The 22,276-nt window shown below is 36.5% G+C and overlaps 2 protein-coding genes across 5 annotated transcripts; both read right to left on the bottom strand.

Moving 5' to 3' along the window:
• Positions 1-3,796: 3,796 nt before the first annotated feature.
• LOC140225016 (uncharacterized) lies at positions 3,797-9,747 on the bottom strand. 4 transcript variants are annotated; one of them, XM_072302384.1, is made up of 5 exons: positions 9,622-9,747; positions 7,707-7,919; positions 6,134-6,320; positions 4,662-4,768; positions 3,797-4,382 (listed from the first exon to the last, which is right to left on the bottom strand). In XM_072302384.1, exons 2-5 carry the CDS (start codon positions 7,908-7,910, stop codon positions 3,918-3,920), a joined length of 963 nt encoding a protein of 320 aa, XP_072158485.1. In that variant the 5' UTR covers positions 7,911-7,919; positions 9,622-9,747; the 3' UTR covers positions 3,797-3,917. The 4 variants fall into 4 exon arrangements, with proteins under 4 accessions (XP_072158485.1, XP_072158484.1, XP_072158486.1 ...); XM_072302383.1 differs by lacking the exon at positions 9,622-9,747 and adding an exon at positions 8,197-9,563; XM_072302385.1 differs by lacking the exon at positions 9,622-9,747 and adding exons at positions 4,848-5,411; positions 8,197-9,565 and having other exon boundaries at positions 4,242-4,768.
• LOC140225015 (uncharacterized) lies at positions 9,734-14,928 on the bottom strand. Its single transcript, XM_072302382.1, has 2 exons — positions 13,815-14,928; positions 9,734-13,527 (listed from the first exon to the last, which is right to left on the bottom strand). Exon 2 carries the CDS (start codon positions 13,014-13,016, stop codon positions 9,750-9,752), a length of 3,267 nt encoding a protein of 1,088 aa, XP_072158483.1. The 5' UTR covers positions 13,017-13,527; positions 13,815-14,928; the 3' UTR covers positions 9,734-9,749.
• Between the last annotated feature and the right edge of the window lie 7,348 nt (positions 14,929-22,276).

The raw sequence follows: 22,276 nt of genomic DNA, 5'->3' as shown, positions 1-22,276 counted from the left end.
CTCGTGCGTGGAAGTCTTTCAGCTGACCGCGGATGAAAGAGTGGACGGCTTGTTTGACCTCTTCCACTGATTCAAAATTAACTCCTCCAAGTTCAGATTTCAGGAACGGGAATAAATGGTGGTCTGGTTTGCCATTTATTATCGTATCTGAAATCTGAACTCGGAGGAGTTAATTTTGAATCAGTGGAAGAGGTCAAACAAGCCGTCCACTCTTTCATCCGCGGTCAGCCGAAAGACTTCCACGCACGAGGCATCCAAAAGCTGTTCTCTTAGTCTTAGTCTCAGTATCAGACTTGCTTGGATCGAGCTGGTTATGTGGAGAAGTGAGGTAAGCCCCTTATTCTACAAAAATTTCTTTGATTTTTCGTCAGTGATGAACGACTGAGGCTTTGGCAGAGAAGCTCTTCTCCTGTAGCGGACTTCAAATCCTCGCAGATTCGGCGGGAGCGTCGAGCACCTCGGCGCGTTCAAACGGCTCGCGTTCGGCCGCACATGGTCCGATTTTGTTGCGGTTTGTTTTGTTGAACTCGAAATATCCTAAGGAAGATTTTGAGCCCAAGTTTTTTAAAATTGGTTCATTCTTATGGATTTTAGAGGGGGGGGGATACTTACTTATTGAACGCCCCTCGTACTTTTCCTTTGTTGCATGCAAGTTTTGCCGTCCACTCATATATTTACAAATAAATGGACTGGACTGCTGAATGGATATTATTTCCTTGCAAAATATACTGATGAGATATCAACCAATTATAAGAGGGAGGGCTGTCAAATGTAACTAGTTAAGTGATAAAAAATGGCATTAGGAATTTTTTGCTGACTTTGATGTTTTTTTTACCAAGTGAGGTTATCAAAAGTCAATAACATAATCTGCGGGGGAATAAAATTCTACAATTCTTGGTGCGGGGCTTTGAAACAATTTTATTTCATTCCTGCGGGGGATTGCAAACATTTTGTTTCATTGCCCCGCACCATACGTTTTATTGCAATGCCCCGCATCTTGCGGAGCAATGAAATTCCAGTTTGTTTCATGGGGCAATAATCTGCGGGGGATTGACACGTAATCGAGTGAAAACAGTAAAGTCACTGTTAAGGTGTTAACGGTCGATCTTTGTCATAATCATAAAAGCTCTTGGGGAATCTCTCCTTAATTGGACGTATTTCTGTCAAACAGAACTACGTAAATTGAGCCATGAGCCCTATTATGCATATATTCTTATGGATCTCAGGGCTCATGTCTCATTGCACAAAGTTTCGTTTGAAAGAAGTACGTCCAATTGTATTCATTACGTCACGACGTGGCGTCAGAGGCGAAAAAGCATATCTCCATGTTCTCTTTTATTTCTATGTCTATCGCTTCGCTGATACATTTCAAGAATCAGCCCGCAACCTTTATAAACGTTGAATTGGCGGATACTTGGATAGTCATCATTTCTGTCTTAGCCCCCCCCCCCCGACCATTTACGATTGTTTTCTCTGTTTTTTGTTTGTCCTGTCAATGTCAATGATCTGGAAGAATGATCTCAAAGGACCAACTTTTCTCGTGGTATTGCAAAACAAGAGATATTCAGTTACAGCTTTTCTACTGAAACTATTGACACATCCAGGATACATTAAGGATACATCTACGTAGAGTAATTTCATTTTCTCATTAGCGGCACTGCGCAGATAGCCGCTAACTCGACTAAAACATCACTACAACAGCGGCTAAACTGCGGAATAAGAGTTGTAAACTCCCGTGAGCCTCTTACAATGAGTCGGAGAAAGCGGAGGAATAATTTCCTTGACATTTAGACAACGCTCGGTGTTAAGCTGCACAGACAGAACGGGCGAGAAATAATTATCTTTCAAGATTATCAACAAGATTTTCATCGGGCTGTCAAGGAGCTGTCACCGAGACAACGAACGGGTCCAGAGTCTCGCTGCCTTCGTGTTGGAGCCGTTTCCCCGATGCCCCTGCCATTCCTCCGACTAGCCACCCGCCAAGCACGGCACGCCGCCACGCAATCCTGCCACTTCGCACGCTAAATTGCTAATAATTTAAAAAGAAACGTTTACCTCGTAGTTTTCGTAGGTGCTAGGTCATTTTTCCTACATCAGGTTTTCCTATTACTTTTTTCCTACTCGTTTTTTGTCCTATTACAGTAAGTCCTACGAGTGAGATGTCCAACTGGCTTTTTTCCTAAGGGTGTTTGTCCTAATAATCCAATAATAATTGAAACGTTAACATGAGTAGAGCAGAGGGAAATTTTTCAGAGAGAGTAAAGTTTTCTCAGCGAGCCGAATATAAATGCGTGAACAGGAGGCATCACAAGCTGAGCCTTCTATACCCTCAATATAAGGAGGAGGATGAAGCTGCACTACTTACGGGCATGCGGCTACAACTTTAACTTGTGAGGTACCTATGTTGTTTTTTTTACTTTCTCGATCCCCTCCCAGATAAGACAGGAATATTTAGCCAATATTTAAACAATATTGTTTTGGTATTTATGCAAACATTGGGCCAATATTGGTTAAATATTGAGCCAATGTTAAAATCGTACACCATCTTTCCTTTTGGCATAAATACTGTGCCAATACTTCGGCTGAGAATACTGTGCCAGTACTTCAAAGGGAAAGTATTTGGATATCAATATTGAGACAATACTACACCAATATTGAATCAATTTAGGGGTTCGCAGCTAGGGGATGGTGGAAAAGGGTTAATTGTGGAAATAATTTTAGAAACCATGAAAAATAAAAATAATGAAACCACTGGGATGTTATTGAATCGAATTTGCAGATTAGAAATTTTTCATTCACCTTGGGGATTGAACCCGGGACCTACCTAACACTAACCGACGACCCTACCGATTGAGCTTCACGAGACGGTGTATTTTAGTGACTTAAAACCGGTATTTAACGTCGAGTTGGACGGGCAACTAGAATATTTTCCATCTGCCTGGATTTGTCCGTGTATTTATTTTACTTTTTACTTTACTATATTTTTTAAATTTATTTTATCGTTTTACTTTGTTTTATTTCCTTGCTGACTCTATTTTTTTCTTCACTCTATTTTTTTTTTTTTCAAGCACTTCATTTTTTTCTTTAATTATTTACTTCTTATTCCTTTACTTTGTTTTGTTTTACTGTAATTTATTTTAATACTTCATCATAATTTTTTTGACTTCAGTTAATTCTTTAAATTCATTCTATTCTTTAACCTCATTTAGTTTTTTCCCTTATACTTTATTTTTTTCTTCATCTCAGTTTTTTTACTTCATCTCCTTGCTCCCTCTAATGTTTTACTTCAGTTTAGTCTTTGACTTCATTTTATCATTAATTTGATTTACTTCATTTTATTTCTCTTCTTTTGTCTCTGTTATTCTATTATTTCCACCATTCTATTATTTTATTTATTTTTTTCTCTTTAAATTTTTCATCGACATTCTGAGATGCATTTTGCATTTGATTGCAGTTTGATGTCTTCCTCATAAAGACTATGCAGGTGCGATTGCCATAATCTCACAGCTGCACAGCTACTAAGTGCAAGTTCTACAGGAGACCAATAAGCACACGAGATCAAGAATTTCTTCTTCAGTTGAATTTAAATGTTTCATTTGAAATTTGAAAAATAAAAAATAAACAACCAGATGTGAATGAATGATAACATTCTCATTCAATGATAACTAGGGGCTTATGGGGCTGCTTTGCAGCCCCTTATTTCTCCTGTACACTTTTCACTTTCACATGTTTTTTTTTTTTTTTTTTATAATATTCATTTAATTTTCTGTTTTGTTCATGAATCGGGTCTAATTATTTTTTTGAGAGAATAAATATAACAAATGTTTTCAAAAATTGTAATTTTATTTAGTAAACTTTAAACTAAAATTTTGTTTTAATCTTCATACAAAATTATTTGTTAGGTTTTACATTTGTTTTCAAACTAATTTTAAAGAAGATATATTTTTATTTTTTAAATACTTTGCTTTTTTTCGATTAAATTGTTGATTCTTCTTGTGCCATTTCTGTCCTGCTTTTCTTCCTATATTTTTTACAACTTTGCTCTTCTTCTTTCCTGCTTTTGTCTTTTCTTTTTTTGCTTCCTCTTTTTCATCTTCAGTAGCTGTTCCTTCTGGTTCTTCTTCTTTTTCTGCTCCTGTTTTAACTTCATCTAATTTTTCCGCTTTTTCTTCTTCGTTTTTTCCATGTTCAGTCTGCTTTCTGGTTTCCGTATTTGCTGGTATGTTATCTTTTTCTTGTTTCGTTATCTTACTATTCCACATATAAGTCAGTTGTTTATTACCCATGTATGTTCCTAGCTTAACTTGTTTGATAAAAATAGTTTTTCCCAAGTCTTCTTGTTTAATTTCGTTCGTTGCTTCTTTCCACAGGATTATGTCAATCTGGAAAAAGTTAAAATATGATTTAATAATGTTTCTTTTTTTTTTGTTATGTAACATTTTTATCAGTATTCCAAGCTTTCATATCCAATCGTTTAAACTTATTTAATTTCATTTAATTTTTTCTTTTAATAGAAAATCCTCTCTCTGCTGCTTTTGAAATGTAATTTTTCTATTTTTTGTCGTTTGTTAATTGTCAGTGGTGTTTTTTTGGTGTTTAGACTTTCCGCCCCGTTTCCCATTCCACAATTGCGCTACTTAATAATTTTTCTTTTTTCTTACCCCGTTGCCCTTTGAGTCTTTAATTTTTGCTGTTCTTTTTTTCATGGTTCCAGTTTTTGTTTGTAAGTTTTGTTCTTCTTCTATCTCACCAATAATACCTGTAACATCTATTTAAAGAAAGAGGAATAAATGTATGGATAGTATATATCTAGTAGTATATATTTAATAGTATTTGTGTTTTGTTACCTTAAGGCACGACTGGTGAAACTTGTCTGAAATCGCCGCTAAATAATATAACTTTGCCACCGAAGGGGGCGTGTTCCAGATGCTTTGATTCATTTTTCATTATATTCCTGAGGAGTTTGTCTATGCATTCCATAGAGGCAGCGGGAATGATTGATGCTTCATCTATTAAGAATAACGAAGCTTTACGCAATATATCTGCTTTTTCAGAGTTCAACTCAATTGCAGATTCTGCTGATGGAAGGACAGGCACTGGAAGACCGAACAGTCTATGCAAGGTTGTGCCGCCTTTCATTAGAAGAGATGCAATACCCGTCCAAGCTCCTGCCAAAGCTATTTGATTTTGTCCTCTTAGAATACAAAGTAAACACGAAAAAAGAAGTGTTTTTCCACATCCACCGGGGGCCTCGAGGAAAAATAATTTTTCTTCAGATTCTCCTTTTACTGCGTTTAACACTCTCTTAGCAATTTCCGATTGTTCTTCATTTAGCAGTTGAAACATTGTGTTACCTTCGTCAGCCTCAAATAAATCAAGATTTTGAGTACTCAACCCACTTTTTTCCGGCCCTGAAAGAAATATATGAAGAAATATATGGTTGGCCATTCATAAATGACGTCAGGTACTTATGGGGGAACTGTGTCTAGGGCTACCTGACAAAAGGGGACGGCCAAGGAGGAGGGGGGTCTAGCTAACAGTAGGGCAGGTTTTTTGCAGGCCGAAAAACCGTATTCTTGAAAATTTTAATCGATTTTTCTTAATATTTTTGAAAATTTGACTTGGGATTGCCTCAATCCGACGTCGGTTTTTAAGGGTGTGGGGTTGGGAGCACCCTGAAATTTATCTGACATTAGAGGAGGTGGGGGTGGGGGGGGGGGGGGTAAGCGAAAAATTATTTGAAGTCAATTATGAACGGCTATTTCCTAAAATTATTACAATATTACATATTACTTTTTGTTTCACAATTTTACAGCTTCTAACTCTTTATCGCATGTATTTATTTTTTTTTCTCCGGTTTTTTTTTAATTTTCACTATAATCTTCAAAAAAGGGTAAAGCCAATAATAGATTCACAATTTTTTCCCATCGAAATTTTGACACCAATTCAACAAAATTTGCAAAAAAAAGATACTTGGACTAAATCGTCACACAATGCGATAGTTTGGGTGAACCGTCTTTTTTATCTATTTTCTTTTATCTAACTCATCTGTGGAGACTTTTACTTAAGTTTCTATTTCATTATAATAACAACATTAATGTGCTATTTGTTAGTATGTAAATTCTATAGTTACCTAGTGTCACGTTATTTTGTTTCAATGCTGTTTCAAGGTCAACGTATTTTTCTTCTATGCTCAATTCTTTTAAATCATCTTGTTCCTCAATTATTGATTTTTCATGCAAATAGATCTCGTTTTGTTTCTTTCCTGAGAAATTGTTTTCTCTAATAATTATTTTACTCAGGCGATATGTCTTTCCTTCCTGAAAATAAATTCATTATATTATCATACTTCATTCATAGGTTAATTTTTTTATCGAACATGCAATATTCAGAAAATCGACTTGTCAACTCAAATGTTGAATCAATTCGACAAATAATTTTCTGCCGCAATCACACGCTGAATGTGGGATCTGAATGTTGCTTGAATGTAAATTTCATCGGCCCTATGGCTGAATTTTGAGCATGACGCGCAATGATTCTCGCCAATCATCGGACTAATGTTGCATTTTTCTGAATTATTCGAGTAGATTTGATACACATCTGGATGAAAATAACTCTAATTTGCTAAATTTCACCCGTTGGGTGATGACTATTAACGTCCACATTCAGCTGCTAAATTCAGCGTGTGATTGCGGCATCTCGTTAATATCTGTGTCAGCTGTTCGTATGCGGTGCTGCCACTTCGTCCTCATGTATACAGTATGAAGTTATTTCACTTAGGGATGTCGATACTGGGGGAAGTATCGATTCTCGGTATCGATACTGGTATCTACTCTAAACATCGATATTGTTATCTAACATCGAGCTGAAGTATCGATACTTTTGAAGTTTCGATACCATCGATACTATTTTTGAATTATGCCATAATTCCGAGTGTGCGTATGTCTGTCGGCCGTCAAATGGGCCTGTTGCATGCAAGAGATACAGCCGTGCGAATAGACTTTTCAGAGGTTAAATGACACGAAAATTACGCTGGTCACATTAAAAAAGTCTGAAATACACTCCTTACTGCGAATTTTGCGTTGTGAGGAACGCGTTTTTTTCAAATTTCCCGCGTCTGAGGAAAATTGAAAAAGCGCGTTCCTGACAATGCAAATTGCGCAGTAAGGAGTGTATTTCAGACTTTTTTAATGTGACCATCGTAATTTTCGTGTCATTTAACCTCTAAAAAGTCTATTCGCGCGGCTGTATCTCTTGCATGCAACAGGCCCATTCCGTCAGATTTACGCCTCTCTCGAAACCGTCCAACATCTTTAACGAAAGTAATCATCTTGAGAAACCTGATTATTCTGTCGTTTGTCACAGTATATAGTGAAGGTGAAATAGAAGAGAGTGAAGTTGTTAAAAAGGAAAAAGAATCCTTCTTCATGACCAAATTGGATTAAGTATCGATATCATCGATACTGGGGTTTGAGAATCGATACCGTATGGTATCAACATCGTTAAGTATCGATGCCAAGTATCGATGAGTATCGATCAAAAGTATCGATACTTTGGAAGTATCGGTTTATTATCGACATCCCTAATTCACTTTGCTTTTGAGACCATGCTATTGTTGTCATTTGTGATTAAGATATTGAAATAAAAAGTTAAGTAAAGTTTTCGTTTCAATATTTTAACTTTATGGTGATTGATTTAGTACTTACTTGCAGCTTCGCGAAATGATCCGTTATATAGGTTATTCCGTTGATTCTTCCAGATATATCTTTTAGTTCGAAATTAAAGTATTCACCAGAATTTGATCCTTTGTTGTAACTTCTCAAGTTTGATTTTGCAGTCACTTTCCCTTTAACTATTGGGAAGAAGAGGTTAGGTTTAAGTTGGTTAATTTGTGTGTAGGTTTCCTCCATACTACTGATCTGTAAAAAAAATTTCGAAAAAAATTTACAATAAGTCTAATCTGAAGTCTTTTTACGTCTAAAATTTTCTTATATTTACAATTTCGTTATTATTTGGGTTAGACCAAAGATTTCTTGCGAGTATCATGTTTTATTACTTTTAAGTTCCATTTTTTTTTTTTTTTTTTTTGTTATTTGAATCATTTTTCCCATTACTTTATAATTATCCGATTAAAATTATATTGTTATAAGTAATATTACTTTCTTAAGCTATTATGCAAGAATTAGTGTTACTTACATTCAATATTCGGAGTCAATGCCACTTAACTAAATAACTTTGATACGAATGAATCTTGTTTCTCAATTCAATTTTAAAGAGCAGATAAAACTAACCTTACTTTGAAAATCATATGTTTTCGTTGCCATTGTTTTTTCCTTCGTTTAAAATATACGTGAATTTTAATTTTTACGAACATTGCTATATTTATTGAAGTATCTTTCGGCTCCCTACTGCCCCCCCCCCCTTAGATTGACCATTAACAATCTATTGATATTGAATTAAAAATTGTCCCTCAACATTGTCAGCCACGTCAGGGCAGCGGGGGTCAAAATTTTTGTCCCCCCCTCAGGGGGGGCGCGGGGGCCCCCAACTTTTTTTTTTCAAATGGTAACCCCTATCTTGTGATACATCATTAGAAAGAGCATCAAAAACTAAGAATTTTGGCGCAAACTGCAAATCAATATCTTAATTTTTGACCGAGTTATGATAGGTCAAAGGTCAAATTTGACCTATTTTCAAAAAATCATATCTCCGGTTCAAATTATCGTAAAGAAAAAAATAAAACGGGAAAATTTACCAAATTGTAAGCACTTTCAAGTAAAAATCACAGAAATTACTTCAAACTAATTTTAAGGGGGGTTTCGGACCCCCAAATACGTCATTTTAAAGGTCATACGATATTCTCGCGAAATGAGCCAATTTCCCCTTACTTTTCATCAACATTATCTTAGTAAGTTCAAAATTAGTTCAAAATTGCGTTTTCAAGTCCCCAAATTTCGAGCAAAGTTCAAAAAACGAAATTTAAGGTAATTCAATTCAACCATTTAAATTTCATTTTTTTTTAAAACTTTGTTTGAAATTTGGGGACTTGAAAACGCAATTTTGAACTAATTTTGAACTTACTAAGATAATGTTGAGGAACAACAGGGGGTCAACCACTGCAACAGTGGGCGTCCGTGTCAGGGGTCAGTGAAGTCAACACGAAATTTTGAAGTTTTCAAAATTAAAAGATATGTTTTGACTTCACAATCGAATTCTGCGTTAAGAATTAAGGAGCTCTTGTTCTAAACGGTTCTTCTAAAATTGTTTAATGGGTTCAGTTTGCATTTTATGGTTTTATTGAGGATATTTTTAAACTACCGTGGGACCTTTATCATTTGAACATTTTGTTCTTCAGCTCTTTAATTCCCGATTTTGGGGAACATATGACCCCCTCTAATTACGTCCAAACACGTTTTGTTTGTAGAACATTAAATTGAAAGTTTCTAGTTATTCGTTTTTCTTAATTTCTTTTTGTCTAAATTATTGAAAGTATAAAAATTATCTTCTTTTAAATTGTATCTAAAGTCATTTTAAAATTATTTTAATACTGCTAACGTGGTCGGGAATTATGGCTTTAATTTTTTGTGCTTTTTTTCAAGAAAAATAAAAATAAAAACTTACTTAAGTTCCGGTATGGTGATGGTCTTCTGCTCGAAGTAGGTATGTTACATGTATTTGAAGAATGCGGTTTTCGGTTTGTTTTGCAGTTGTATAATATTTTGTTTTGAATGAACATTTTGAATTTTTATCTAAATTAAGACTTCTTGGTATACGATATTTTTCGTAAAAAGTACATTCTTCTCTTCGTCGTACCCTTGTTCTTCACTCGATAAAATGTACATTTGTACATGTTTATAAGATTTGACTCTGCTGAATGCAACATATAGTTGTCCATGAGAAAACACAGGCTGAGACAGGAAAATCCCAATTTTGTCGAAAGTTTGTCCCTGTCCTTTATTTATCGTCATTGCGAATGCAATTCTTAAAGGAAATTGGACTCTGGACATTGCGAATGGCATGTTCGGATCAGTGCATATTAATTTTATTCTAGGTAAGAATACAATGTTTCCTTGACCAACTCCTGTTATTATTTCAAGTTTTAAACTGTTCTGTTTCATTCCTCGAATTATAAATCTTACACCATTAACTAATCCACCACCCAAATTCATATTTCTAATCAACATGACAATTGCACCTATTTTCAAGTTTAATTTATGAGGTGGTAAACCTGATGGTGTAATAGAGTTTAAAAATTCTAGCGGAACGTTAATGGCTTCTGTTGGGTCGTCTGATATAATTGAATCAATACTAATGTACTCTTTACTTTCTCCTTCTATCAAGTCTATAACTTCTTTATTTATTTTATCGCAATCTTCGTTTAGTGGACAAACGATTGCTCGTTGAACGACGTTATGTACATTTTTTTCATTTAAAACTGTTCCAAAGACATGGTTTACTATTGATTTTTTTTTACATTTGTAATGCTCCGGGATTTCAATTATATTTTCACCTCTGTCACTTTTCAGTTTACCATCTCCAAGTTGAAGTAACCACTTCGAAAATTCTTGTTGGTCTTTGTTTGTTCGCATGTTAGTTTTCAATGAAAGCTTCGTTAATTTTGTCCAAACCTTACATTTTTGAATCGAGTTTTCCAGTATTTGTGTTTTGTTACCTTTAGGCACGACTGGTAGAACTTGTCTGAAATCGCCGCTAAATAATATAACTTTGCCACCGAATGGGACGTGTTCCAGATGCTTTGATTCATTTTTCATTATATCCCTGAGGAGTCTGTCTATGCATTCCAGAGCGGCAGCGGGAATCATTGATGCTTCATCTATTAAGATTAACGAAGCTTTACGTAATATATCTGCTTTTTCAGAGTTCAACTTAATTGAAGACACTGATGATGGAAGGACAGGCACTGGAAGACCGAACAGTCTGTGCAAGGTTGTGCCGCCTTTCATTAGTAGAGATGCAATTCCCGTCCAAGCTCCTGCCAAAGCTATTTGATTTTGTCCTCTAAGAATACAAAGTAAACACGAAAAAAGAAATGTTTTCCCACAACCACCGGGGGCCTCGAGGAAAAATAATTTTTCTTCAGATTCTCCTTTTACTGCGTTTAACACTCTCTTAGCAATGTCCAATTGTTCTTCATTTAGCAGTTGTAACATTGTGTTACCTTCGTCAGCCTCTGATTCAACATCAAAATTTTGAGTACTAAACCCACCTTTTTTCGGCACTGGAAGTCCTAATTTTTCGCAACTGAAACCATTAGACATTAAAATATTTTCTATTTCTGCTAAAGCGTCGTTTTCATCTTCTTGTAGACATTTTCCTTTTTTATCTTCAGTTAAGCTCGTTTTGAAAGTATTCCAGAGATCAAATGGAGAGGTGGGCTCGCAAAAGCAACAGATGTACGCAAACATTTCTCTAAGTTGTTTCGGCATGTGGTAGTTTTCCATTTCATGCAAACAGTGAAACCATTCCGTGTCGTCCTGGAGGAGACCGCGTGCTATAACTACTTCTTTAAATGTTTTATACGTAGTTCCGTTGAATTGTAGCAAGTCTGAGAAAGATTTAGCTCCTTTAACATGCAACAATAACATCCTTAAATAAAATCGATCAGTATCATTGGGAGAAACTCCGTACATTCTTCCTATGACTTTCTTGCATTTGTTCTTACGTTTCACCCACTTGTTATTATCAAAAATATATTTTTCTGGAATCTCGTAGTAAAGATAGTTATGAGCGTAAGTGTCTTTTTCGTTTAATTCAAACCAAGCTGTTAGGGTGGTTTTCTTACTTTCGCTGCATTTTAATGCACGCTCTTCTTTGCCTTCCTTGAAGTAAACGTTTTGATGACCTGGACCATGCACTGCTAATCTAATAATAGTATGAGATTGCTCATGGAGCTCATTCGAGTGTATTCTCCAAATGCATTCGTGAGAACTTACGTACCTCATATTCGTGAAGGCGATTGTTTCATCATAATCTATTTTGTTTACATCGTTATTTTTCTCCACGAACTCTACACATGCTGCATCATAACCCTTATAAATGTATTTGAAAAGATATTTAACTGATCTAATACTCGAACAAATTTCGACATTTATATGTGCATCGTATTTTAACAGTAAATAACCATTAAACGGCACTATGTCTCTGTTGTCGACTTGGTATGCACTTTTACACGCTGTTACTCCATTATTTCGTCTACGATATACAGGATAACCATTTTGATTTTGTATGGTTGTCTCTGAGAAAGATTTCGGATAATTTTTTGAGCATTTTCCGAGTTTCATGCAAGGTGATGAAGGATTTCGTTCGCAACATGGTCCGTGAACCATATGAGATAAAACTCTGTTATAAAAAATGGGTGATTTTTCATGATCTGGCAACTCTGCACTAACACAACTATCAATACTTGCAGAATCCCTAAATTTATGATTTTTGTCTAAAATTAAAAGAAGGTGACAGTGCGGAAGGCCTCTTTTTTGGAACTCAATGACGTAGACGTGAGCGGTGACTACGCCGAGAACGTGTTTCTTAAAAATATCATTTTTTAATTCATCCAATTTGCATCGAAAAACACGTGAAACGATATCGGGACGATCACATGGTTTTTCACCGTTTTTAAGTTCGTTTTTGATTTCCGGCCAGTTGGGATTACATGTAAATGTCAAAAATATATCTGGTTTTCCTTCTTTTCGAACCATTGCCATCGCATCCTGATAGCGTTGAGCAAGGTTGCGTGGGCTCCCTTGAAATGTAGACGGTAAGATTACAACTTTTCCTGTAGTAGAATTAGAAAGACGTGATTTATTGACGACAAAATCCTGTAAACCTTTATAGTGTTCTACACGCAATTTTGATTGATTTTGACGGACGTAGTCCAGGCGGCTACTTTCAATTCTAACATAAGTATCAACTAAATATTGCTGAAAGAGTTTCTTTGCTTGGTGTACATGAGAAAAATCTTCTCTGACAGCAAGCCTATGGCAGGCAAATTGACGCATTGTAAGTTTATTGCGTTCCTTTTGCTTCCGAGGACCATTATGAATCAAAGATGGATCCCATCCCGATTCTCAATACGGAAATAGAAGGGGATATATCATCGGATCACAGTGTGGACTGAGGACTGATAAAAGTTTAGGACCACCGTGCTTGAAGTTGACCACTACGTGACGGTACCCTGGAGGCTCTCCTTCGGATGAATCAAAAATACCGGCAATTTCGTCCGCAGAAGGAGTACTCGATGTTCTTTTATCCATGGCAATGTTATCAATGAATCGTATGCTAAAATCTTGACAACTTTGAGTATTGTCGATCATTGTCGATGCTTTTTTGTAAACGTTTGAATAAGGATTATGAGACAGAATATTACCCAACGAAAGAAGAATTTCTTCTTTTAATTCATTATTTTCGTCCCGTGCAGTACGAACATTCAAAGATGTAGACGTGTCAACTATATACAGCTGTCCGTAAACTGGAGATTCTTCATTGGGGGGCAAAAGGTCAGAAATGTATCTAAAATTAAAAAATAAAATTTAGAGATAAGTAATAAAATAATAACAACACTATTAAACAGAATTATAAGTCTTATTATTTTCTCTGAACTGTTTATTTTTAAAATGTTTAAAAACAAAACGGAATAGACAAAGTCCAAATAGTAACTAACAGAAGAGGAAAGATTTAAATGCAGTATCCGGAATGCAGCTGCATTCCGGATGCGTTAAAAGGTGGGAAGGAGGGAGGGACGGACTGAGAAACTGAAAAAAGTACGTTACGTAACGGTAAATATTAAATAAACTTACCTATATATGGATCCTTGAACTTTAAAGCAATAAGGTCCATCACCCGGAATATCAATTCGATTTGCAGAGAAAGAGGCAAAAGCAACAGCACTATTATAATTTCTGATATGCTTTATAAAATTTGGAGAATATAAAAATAATGATTTCAAATCGGTATTTGTCCGAATACTCGGTAAAGAAATTAAGCCATTTTGGCAGCAGTTATTAAAATGACCATTGGACATTTCACCCTGAAAATGGCGAGCATCACAATATTGACAAATTATATTCATTGAACCGACTGAAAATTTGGTAACACAATTTTCATCAAAGTTCTGATCATCAATTTTATACTTCCGAAATGAGGAAATGAAACTTTGATTTTCTATACTAATAACAGAGTTAAGTTCTTGCCTCACTAAACGAACATGGGAAGAATTGTGGAAAACGCGACCACGTTTTGGAGGACGACCGCCTCGGTCATTCAAAATTTCACTCATAACAACTATTTTTAAAATTAAAATTAGTAAAAATTATTATTATTTTAACAAAATCATAACTGAAAAGTTCAATTTTTAAATTAAAAAAAATAAATCAGAAGAAAAAAGATGAAATGAAAATGGAAATTAATAATAAACATATTTATACACATTGAAAAGAAACAGCGTGAAAAGTTCTGATCGGAAATGAGAAAAAAAACTTGGAGGTTATTGCCTTAATGAGGAAAAATTGGCAATAGGAAAAAAATAAAAAGATGGAACCAATCATGAAAAACCGTAAAAAAAAAAACGCGGGAAAAGAAAAATGTAAGTTGATGGCAGTTGAGTGTTGCAAGTAACCTCACTTAATGATGATTGTTGAACGAAAACAGCTGATAAAAAGACAGCAAACAGTAAAGTAAGATGCGTAGCAACAAAACTTTTCCGAAAAACAAAAAACAAAAAACCCCCACTTCCCCTCATCCAATTTATGAGTTTTTAGGGATTTAAAAATCGGGGACGAACCCCAGAAAATAATTTATAGTTTTCCCGAAGCATTGAGAACAACACCTTTCAAATGAACCAACGCCCCTCGCAATTAGTACAGTGGTTGATTCACAATTTCATTATATTTTTCAAATTAAATATTAAGATATTCACAACAGTACATGAACTACAAACGAAACAAAAAAAGAAATAAACTGAGATCACGCGCAAATACATTGAAAATGACCTCAAGGAGGTGGAAATTCAACAATTTCTTGGGAGGCAAAAAAATATATATTATATTATATTATATTAAATTTGACAACAACTGCAATAACCTTTATGAATAATAAGGTTGAAAATAATGGATAATTGTTCAGAAAGAACACATTTGAGCTACGTCTTAAATCTAAGCCTTATTATGTTTAATACTTTTCGTTATGGGCAGGCATTTAGTATGATGACTTATACCGATTAGGATATCGAAAATATTTTAAAAATATTTTGAATAGCAGTATTATTGTTTAAAATATTTTCAAAATATTTTGAAAATACTTACTAATGCATTACTGTCTTTTAAAATGTTTTTAAAATATATAATAAATATTTTGAATATAAATATTATGTGTACTGATATTTTAAAAATACTCTCACGATATAAATTTTTACAGTATTGAAATACAAATATTTTGAAAATATTTTTATGATGTTTTGGGTAAACATATTATTTTTAAAAATACTAAATGATGATTCTTTAAATATTTTCTAAAAAAATAATTTTGATTATAATATTATCAAAATATTGTCAGTATTGTGTAAATATTGCGACAGTACTGACAATATTTGCCCAATATTGTAAAAATATTATGTCTTATCTGGGCTAGTTTTAAAATTGAATGTAGGACAAATGCCCCTAGGAAAAAAGCTAGTAGGACATCTCACTCGTAGGAGTAACTGTGATGGAACAAAAAACTAGTAGAAAAAAAGTATTAGGAAAACTTGCAGTAGGAAAAAATGTTTTAGGAAAAATGACTTGCCACCGTTTTCGTAGCGTAGCTGGATGAGAAGAATACGGTCATGTTGGTATTTATGTTTGATCAGATCATGGAGCTCTTGGAGCCCAACAATTTCACTTTTACAACTGGCAAATATTTTTAAAACCTGTTCCTAATCTCAATGAGCCGTAGCTGGTTTAAAAGAATCTATGGAAAAATGAATGAAAGGAGGGAAAAAAACCAAGAAGCACGCAATCTTTGGTTTTAACTCATTTGTGCATCGAGATATCTTGTAGAGTCAAATACTTCCAATTTTGAGCGTTTGAGCCTAACACAGAGCGGACCAGCGTGCTGCCAGCGCGGAACGCGCATTGGCGCCTACAAACCTAAAAGGATACTTCATGCATTGCGAAATGCTTGAAGTATCCCCTTAGGTTTGTGGCGCCAATGTGCGTTCCGTGCTGGCCGCCCGCCCACCGCGCCGCAGCGTGCTAAGGCGCCTCAAGCAACTATTTCACAACAGAGGTGTTGCACAGAATAATACGGAATAGAAGGCGCTTCAACGCAAAAAGTTAAGTGAGTAGGTCAATGCTGCCGGATAAAATGCAATCCAAAAATCTAGTTTTAAACACCTGTCCTGCTATCCTCTCTACGGTGCAAAAGTTATTATCGGAAGTTTACGTCCAGATTCGTACCTAATAATAACTCATGACCAAAGAGGAAAATAATTCGTCAAGCGAACCTACAAAAATTCGCCTGCCAAATGGATCACTTCCACATTCATCAAAGGTGAATTATACTGCATGTTTTGTTCAAAAAGTTGTGCATCTGTCATCATTAGGAGGAAAGTAGCGTTAACCTTTGATTTTACCTTCTACCTCACCCAATGCACCACTAGACAAGGTACGAATTTAAGCAATCTGATACATGTTTCTTAACCAGAATTTCACAAAGAGCACGATTCGCACAACGAAAATTACTTAAACCAACTCCTAACAAAGATATTAACGTTTTTATTTCACATTGGTTATGAGGAATTTGAACTGCCCGCTCACAAGAAACTCAAGGCTCTACGTGAGTCAAATCGCGCACTACAACGGTTTCTGCAAGCCTCTCAATCGAGCAACGTTCATTTCCCACCATGTGTTGTTCAAACTATCAGCAATTTGCTACAGCTGAGCCAAAGCGTCAAGATTGAGGTTGCCAGATTTTTATATCGCAGAGACTGTCATGATAACGTTTAGCGCGCGATGCGAATCACGTAGAGCATTGAGTTTTCATGAGCGAGTGGTTTGAATTCACGCATCAAAAATCATTAAATATCTTCGTCAGGAGTTGATTTTGGTCATTTTCGTTGTGAGTATCGTGTTCTACGTAAAATTTTGATAAAGAAACATGTATCAGAATGCTGCAATTCGTACCTTGTCTAGTGGTCCATTGAATGTATTTCTGCCAAACAGAACGCAGTGCATCAAGACATGAGCTCTAAGATTATAGCGCATAACAGGGCTTCAATCATAACGCACAGAGTTCCGTTTGGCAGAAATACGTCCAATTATAAATTCCTCTGATTGTTAGTGAGGGGTCTCTGAAATATATTTTCTCTGGTTTGACAGGTAGGATTTCGACAACTGGCAATCATGGCAGGAGCGTAGGAGATGACAACAACTGCATTTGATGACGGGAAGGGACTTTTATTGCGTGGCCGATTTTAAAGCCACAAACCCTGCATTGAACTCCGAAACGAGGGATTGAATTTTGTGTCGACTCCGCAGCAAGCTTCACATTTACAAACGCATAAAAAACCCTCGCGCCCCGATCGGCTATCGAAGTTCAAAAAGAAAGGAGTCACTGACCGCACTTCTGGTTATTTTCTTCGTCTCCGACTTCGTTCCATACATCTGAATTTTCATCAGAGGGATTAAATTGTTCGCACAGCCTCAACATTGGTTCACCTTCGAAAATTGCATCGCACTGGTGGAATTCTAAGCCGCACTGTTCTGTTTTCTGTCTTTTTCACTTTTAAAAATTTAGAGGAAGCAGCAAACAAACAAAAACAATCGAAATGCTCATATCTCTCATTTTGACATTTTCAGGCGAAGGAACGCTTACTTTTCAATGTTGCAATTTTTTTTCTTCTTCTTCAAAAGTGTAATCTCTTTGCGAACTTGATGGACATTTATCGTCGCCTCTCTAACGTAATGGCGTATCCCTATTTCCACATGAGCCTTAACAAGCATAGAGTTATATGGAGCACAGGAGAAATCGAGATATCCTCTCACTCAGAGAAGCTACGCTATATCTGCAAATTTCCGGAAATTATAATTCATGTGATGTGCACAATTATAGCATCATTTTTACCAGGTGCCGTTCATTTCTTTTTTTGAAAAAGAATGACATACAACTTGAGAAGGTGAAAATGAAAATCGCATAATTTGGTGCAATTTTACGACACTGGAACGCAACTACGCTTTCCGTTTGGGAAACCGCGATTTTATTTACGTATTTGGATAATTGTTTTGTCGAAATGAGCTGCCGGCTTCGAAACGCGCCGCCGCATTGGCTCCTATAAACCTAAAGGGAAACTTCACGCATTACGCAATGCTTGAAGTATCCTCTTAGGTTTGTAGGCGCCAATACGCCTTCCGTGCTAGCGCCCACCGCGCCGCAGCGTGCCACGGCGCATCAAGCAACTATTTCATAACAGAGGTATTGCACAGTATCATACGGAATTGAAGGCACTTCAAGGTATTAAGAATGACAGGCTTCCTTTAAGAATACGGAGCTTCCCTCGCAATATAAATCAAGATACTACGGCACAAGAAGAGAGCGATAATCAACAAATTCACTAAGTCTTTTAGTATCCGTATTCAATAACATTTAGCATAATTGTTAATTTCATCAGAGAAAAAAGTAACTCGATTTAGGCAAAAGCATTCTTAAGTATGCCGTCACGAAGATCTTATTTCATTTTTGATTCAAGAATAATATAGCTAAATGAAAACGGGTTTCTGATTGATGTTGAAGACTTTTGTTTTTACAGAAGCATACTTTCTTCTTTAGACAAGCATTATTTTCTTAATTGATTCATGAGGAAATCTTCTCGGCGGTAAATTTGAGCATATTTCTGCTTGAACTAAGTCACTTATTCCTCTAATGAAGTTCAAAAAGCATGCTGAACGTCATTGAAGGACTTCGTAAGTTAGTCGACTACTACTCTCTTTTTGTCGTCGTCACTCGCTTTAATTTGCAAAGAAACATTGTGCTCTTGGAAGATACCATAGATCATGATACTTTGGGGTGCCTTCAATCTCGTATGACACTGTGCCTCACTACACCTCCGCGACAAAATAGTAGCTCGAAGCGCCGCGGCACGCCGGCACCGTCGCAAAGTTATCGTGCACAGAAAAAATCTATGAGCCTTCAGTTGAGGCAAATCAAAAGGCTCACCCGGTTATAACACGATGGAATTTTCTTGAAAGATAATTAAGTCCTGTTGCACCAATGAGGTGTAGAGAGTTTTAATGAATTTCCCCTCATGCCCCTCTATTCTCACCAAAAACGTCGTGAGCAATTGTTGTTTGTATTTACATGTGGATCAATTAACTTTGGCTCTCAATTGGTTAGTGGACCAAAACTCCCCTGCCAAAAAAACGCGTGGACGTAAACTACCAGAAAACAAGCTGACATCTCCGGCCCTCGGATGCTGGATAAGGACGCGATTCAATGTTCCCCCGAGAGCATCTGCGGACTGATTATTGAAATTGATAGACAAAGCTATAGACAAAGAAGATAAATGGGATTTGGAGGGATCCAATTGGTGAAGCGGATGGTTGCAATGGACAAAGGACGTGGGTGATAGACTAACTAACGGCAAGCCACGAGAGACCCGATAATTATTCCATCATTTTCTCCCTTAGTCGATAGGAGCCACCCGTTTCCACCTATAGGATCACTTCTTACTCTCTATGTCTTCTTTGTCTATCGCTTTGTCTATCAATTTCAATAATCAGTCCGCAGAAGATCCGCAAACAGTCCGCACTAATTTTACCTCGTGCCTTACGTTAATTACGTTAAGTTTACCTTTCACCCAACCCACGCAGGGCCCTATATTTACTCCATCATTTCCTTCTTTGTCTATCTAAATACATATTCCAGCCATTGGATTCGCTCAGTTTTCCATTTGTCTTCTTTGTCAAATTCGAAAATCAGCTCGCTGATTTGACCATTGACTTGAGACACACCCATTTGCTACTCAGAGAGGCTTCCGGTAAACGCATGTTCAGATCTCGACCGAGAAGAACCCTAATTTCCCCTGGACACGCGACCGTGCGACCACGTGACCACGCGGGGGCGAAAGAGCATTCCTCGAAAAGCGGGGACGTCTCAATCTTGGAGCAATCGGTCTTAAAAGGCTCGGAAAGTTGGAAAAATTAGAGTGTTCTGCGGCTAATTAAAGCGGAATCCAATTACGGGGCTCCCATGCTCAGCTTCAATTATGCTGAGAGCCTCGAATCTAGGCTGCTCCTTCGGAGACCGGCCACCGGCACACTGTGCAACGAGGCTTCCAAAGAGATCGGATATGGAATTTATTCACTAAAATGGACCACTAGACAAGGTACGAATTTCAGCATTCTGATACATGTTTCTTAACCAAAATTTTACGTAAAACAAGATGCACACAACGAAAATTACCGAAATTGACTCCTTACGAAGATATTTAATGATTCTTAATGCGTGAATTCAAACCACCCGCTCATGAAAACACAATGCTCTACGTGATTCACATCGCGCGCTAAACGTTATCATGACAGTCTTTGCGATATAAAATCTGGCAACCTTAATCTTGGCGCTTTGGCTCAGCTATAGCAAGTTGTTTATAGTTTGAACAGCACATGGTGGGGAATGAATATCGCTTGATTGAGAAGCTTGCTGAAACCGTTGTAGTGCACGATTTGACTCACGTAGAGGTTTGAGTTTCTTGTGAGCGGGCAGTTCAAATTCCTCGTAACCAATGTGAAATGAAAACGTTAATATCTTTGTCAAGAGTTGATTTCGGTAATTTTCGTTGCGCGAACCGTGTTTTACGTGAAATTCTAGTCAAGAAACATTTATTAGAATGCTTAGATTCGTACCTTGTCTAGTGGTCCATTATGCTGAGAGCCTCGAATCTAGGCTGCTCCTTCGGAGACCGGCTACCGGCACACTGTGCAACGAGGCTTCCAAAGAGATCGCATATGGAATCTATTCACTAAAATTATCTATTTCTTCGTTTACTTTGTCTTATCGAAGTTTCTAAGGGGTGTCTCTTGAAGGGAATTTTAGAGAAACACTGATGGGGTTACTTCTCAACTTCAAGGTGTTGTAGTAACGATGGTACGTGTAAGCTTTTAATGGATCGCTCTACTGTGCGGCGTGACACTGCCTGGACAATATCCCTTCGTCACTGGGTTCGGAGTGAACAAATTTCGACGTATTTATGCTGGAAGGGACTTATTTCACGCAAAGCCTATGCGCATAGTTCCTTCTACCATGAATAATCAATTTCTGATGTGTGACGCTCAATCCTGAGGGAGAGGTCTGTGTATGAACGATTGACCGTCTCTAAAGTCTCCCTCAGCTCGGTTCCCGATGAGAAATTTAGTTTTGAGAAAAATATGAACATGTTTCCTTGTAATTTACAGGAGGGCGGAATCTCGATTGTCCGCGATTATTGTTTATCGATTATCTCGATGGGTCTGTTACACGCAAGAGATACAGACAACTGAGAAGACTTTTTGCAGGTGAAAATTATGCACGTATTTCACATGAGAGACTCAGAATAAGTTGGGGAAAACCAAATTTCAAGAAAATTAACATACTTTGGAAGTTTAAAGAAAATGTCTTTAATTTACAAAGAAAAGTGGAACTTAAATTAATCAGGGTTCCCAGCCAATTCTGGAAAAAAAAATCCCTGACTTTTCCAGGTTTTCCAGGCCAAAATGAAAATTTTTCCAGGCCTTTTTCCGTGGAAAAAACTCCAATAATTTGCCCTAAAAGAGACGGCGCGCGCATTTTTCGGTTTTTGTAAAAACTCCTCTATTTTCATCATTCAATTTTGATCTGGTTCAGCTTTTTTTCATAAGAACCAGGCTAGGATAGTATCATAACACAAATGAAATCACAAAAAAACTTAAAATGTGTTGGAAAAAAAAATTGGCGAAATATAAACGCATTCTTAAACGATACATGCATTGGTGAAAACAAATGATTTTTCAATTTGTTCCATTTACTCATAGTAGTATTGGATTTGAAAAATAAATCCCATCATGGTATTGCCGCTATGCTAAGGAAAAGAGCACTGAACAGATTCTTTTAAAAAATAATCCAACCTGCAGTCTTCGTTCTGCAGACTATTAAGAACTATTCTTAAAAAAACTGAGAAATGTATATATATTTTTTTAAATGAGCGTATTGTCCGGGGAAAAAGGCAGAGTTACAAAAAACATAACCTCTACCTTAGCATGCAGACATAGTTCTCAGC

The sequence above is a fragment of the Bemisia tabaci genome, chromosome 7 (assembly GCF_918797505.1).
Source record: "Bemisia tabaci chromosome 7, PGI_BMITA_v3".
Classification (NCBI taxonomy): Eukaryota; Metazoa; Arthropoda; class Insecta; order Hemiptera; family Aleyrodidae; genus Bemisia; species Bemisia tabaci.
This window is presented reverse-complemented; position numbering and strand designations above follow the sequence as displayed.

Excerpts from the sequence above, each read along its gene's own strand:
- LOC140225016 (XM_072302384.1), bottom strand. The coding sequence starts at position 7,910 with ATGGAGGAAACCTACACACAAATTAACCAACTTAAACCTAACCTCTTC. Across the intron at positions 6,321-7,706 it reads ATCATTTCGCGAAGCTGCAA|GAAGGAAAGACATATCGCCT; the intron begins GTAAGTACTAAA and ends ATTTATTTTCAG. Across the intron at positions 4,769-6,133 it reads ACAAAATAACGTGACACTAG|ATGTTACAGGTATTATTGGT; the intron begins GTAACTATAGAA and ends TTCTTTAAATAG.
- LOC140225015 (XM_072302382.1), bottom strand. The coding sequence starts at position 13,016 with ATGCGTCAATTTGCCTGCCATAGGCTTGCTGTCAGAGAAGATTTTTCT.